We start from the raw sequence: 2,376 nt of genomic DNA, 5'->3' as shown, positions 1-2,376 counted from the left end.
GACTTTTCTGTATTCTTTTGTTTCCATTTTATTTATTTTCTTATTGTTTTTGTGACTGTACACAGAAAAACATTAATTAAACGTTTTCTATGTACAATTCAGTGACATTGATTACATCCTTTGAGTTGTGCAATGATCCTATCTCCTTTCCTGAGTTGTTCCTCCCCCTCCCCCATTGACAATAACTTACTGCCCTAAGGTTTCTATCTAATCTTTTGAGTTGTTATTTTCAATTTAATCCCACACTGCTTAAGAGAGCATTGTGCTAAAGGCGGGTAGATAGATAGATATTTTGGTGTTACAAGTTCAGGGATTTTAGTAGCCAGTTGTTTGAAGGTAGATTACCAGGCCTTTCTTCCAAGCTGCTTCAAAGTGGACTTGAATCTCCAACCTTCGAGGTAGCACATAGGGATGTTAACTGTTTACACTACCAAGTGACCCCAAACACAGACATTGTTTCAAAATCAAGTTTAGTACTTTCACAGAATGAAAAGTAAACAAATGTCTAAAAGCAAATTAATAAATCTTAAACAATGGCAAGGGAGTTAGAACTCTTTCCTTAATGAGTGATTTAGAGGATTAGCTTGATTCTCACATAAGGACTTTTTTTCCTCATGTGAAGTGAATGAACAGGAGGTTGAATGAAGGATTGTGGTCAGAATATATACCTTTCAATAACTAACTATACGTGCCAAACAGCAGTAAGTACTTATTTTCTATTTCCAAATATTGTGATTATCTATTGTTTTCTACAATGGAAATAATGTTGTTGGTCCTTTTTATTTCTTTCAGACTATTTAATTGTCTCAGGAACTTGGGCTCCTGGATTAATTCCATGGAAAAGAAAAACAATGTAACTATGTTCATTTTAAGAGGACTTTCTCAGAACCCAAAGGTGGAAGGAGTTTGTTTTGTGGTGTTTTCTTTGCTCTACATGGCTATTCTGCTGGGAAACCTTCTCATCATGCTGACGGTGCACATGGGCAACCTTCTCAAGTCTCCTATGTATTTCTTTCTGAACTATTTGTCTTTTGCAGACATCTGTTACTCCTCAGTTACAGCCCCCAAGATGATCTTTGACCTATTAGCCAAAAGAAAAACTATCTCTTACGTGGGGTGCATGTTACAACTCTTTGCAGTACATTTCTTTGGTCCCACTGAGGTATTCATTCTTATTGTAATGGCTTATGACAGGTATGTGGCCATCTGTAAACCTCTCCACTATATGACCATCATGGACCAGGACACATGCAGTAAAATGGTACTGGGGACCTGGATAGGTGGGTTCTTGCACTCTGTTATCCAGTTGGTTTTCGTGGTCCGGCTCCCCTTTTGTGGACCCAATGAGATCGATCACTACTTTTGTGATGTCCACCCTGTGCTGAAACTGGCCTGCACAGACACGTATGCTGTTGCTGTTGTTGAGACAGCCAGCAGTGGGACCATTGCTTTGGGGGGCTTTTTAATCTTGTTAATCTCCTACACTTTCATCCTGAAATCCTTGAGAAAGCAGTCAGCAGAAGGCAGGCGCAAAGCTCTCTCCACTTGTGGCTCCCACATTACTGTGGTCGTCATGTTTCTTGGTCCTTCCACTTTCACGTACATGCGCCCTGATGTTACTTTTGCTGAGGATAAGATGGTGGCTGTATTTTACACTATTATCACCCCAATGTTGAATCCCCTGATTTATACGCTGAGAAATGCAGAGGTAAAAAATGCAATGAAAAAACTGTGGCATAAGAAGGTTTTCTGGGAAGCTACTGAGAAATAGTTTGAAGTAATGATACATTAAACTGCATGATTTCAATTCTTTCAGTCAGCTTTAAGGCATCTATGCAATAAAGACAGTAATAACAACCTTGCCAGACTTTTGGGATAAACACATGGTGTTTTCTCCTCCCCATTCTTGAGTATTTTCTTTTAAAAGTGAAAGCTATTTACTGTTTAGAACTGTGGGATTCACACATATTAAGCACTCAATATCATATGTTGTACGTGTAAAAGTGTACAGGAAAACAAGCATTCATCCAGGGAAAAATATGCTGTTCTAAGTACTCCCAAACAGATTCAATCTTTCTATGTATACCTAATTATTGGAAACTAAGGGATAAGAAATATTGAAGTGGGAATGGAAGGGTGTGAAGAATGAAAAAAAAAGGCAATAAAACACAAACTTAAAAGACAAAATTTATGTTCTCATTCTCTGGGTCTTGGAAAAAAAACAAAGAGTAATTATTTTGTATAGGACCCATTTTCTTTCGCAAATAAAATTATATTAGAAAAGTTTACCATATTTTAGTTACAACAGGCTATGAGTATGGTACTATTAGGAGCTCTAGTAGCTTAGTGCCTAATGCACTTGACTGCTAACCAGAA

At 37.7% G+C, this 2,376-nt stretch overlaps 1 protein-coding gene across 1 annotated transcript; it reads left to right on the top strand.

Moving 5' to 3' along the window:
* The first annotated feature begins 835 nt into the window (after nucleotides 1-835).
* LOC103210745 (olfactory receptor 4S2-like) lies at nucleotides 836-1,771 on the top strand. Its single transcript, XM_007956658.1, has one exon. It carries the CDS (start codon nucleotides 836-838, stop codon nucleotides 1,769-1,771), a length of 936 nt encoding a protein of 311 aa, XP_007954849.1.
* Nucleotides 1,772-2,376: the final 605 nt, after the last annotated feature.

Source organism: Orycteropus afer, unplaced genomic scaffold (genome assembly GCF_000298275.1).
Source record: "Orycteropus afer afer isolate SDZICR_OR568_19922 unplaced genomic scaffold, OryAfe1.0 scaffold00650, whole genome shotgun sequence".
In the NCBI taxonomy this organism is placed as follows: domain Eukaryota; kingdom Metazoa; phylum Chordata; class Mammalia; order Tubulidentata; family Orycteropodidae; genus Orycteropus; species Orycteropus afer.
Note: the sequence above shows the minus strand (reverse complement) of the source record. Positions and strands in the feature narration are given on the sequence as shown.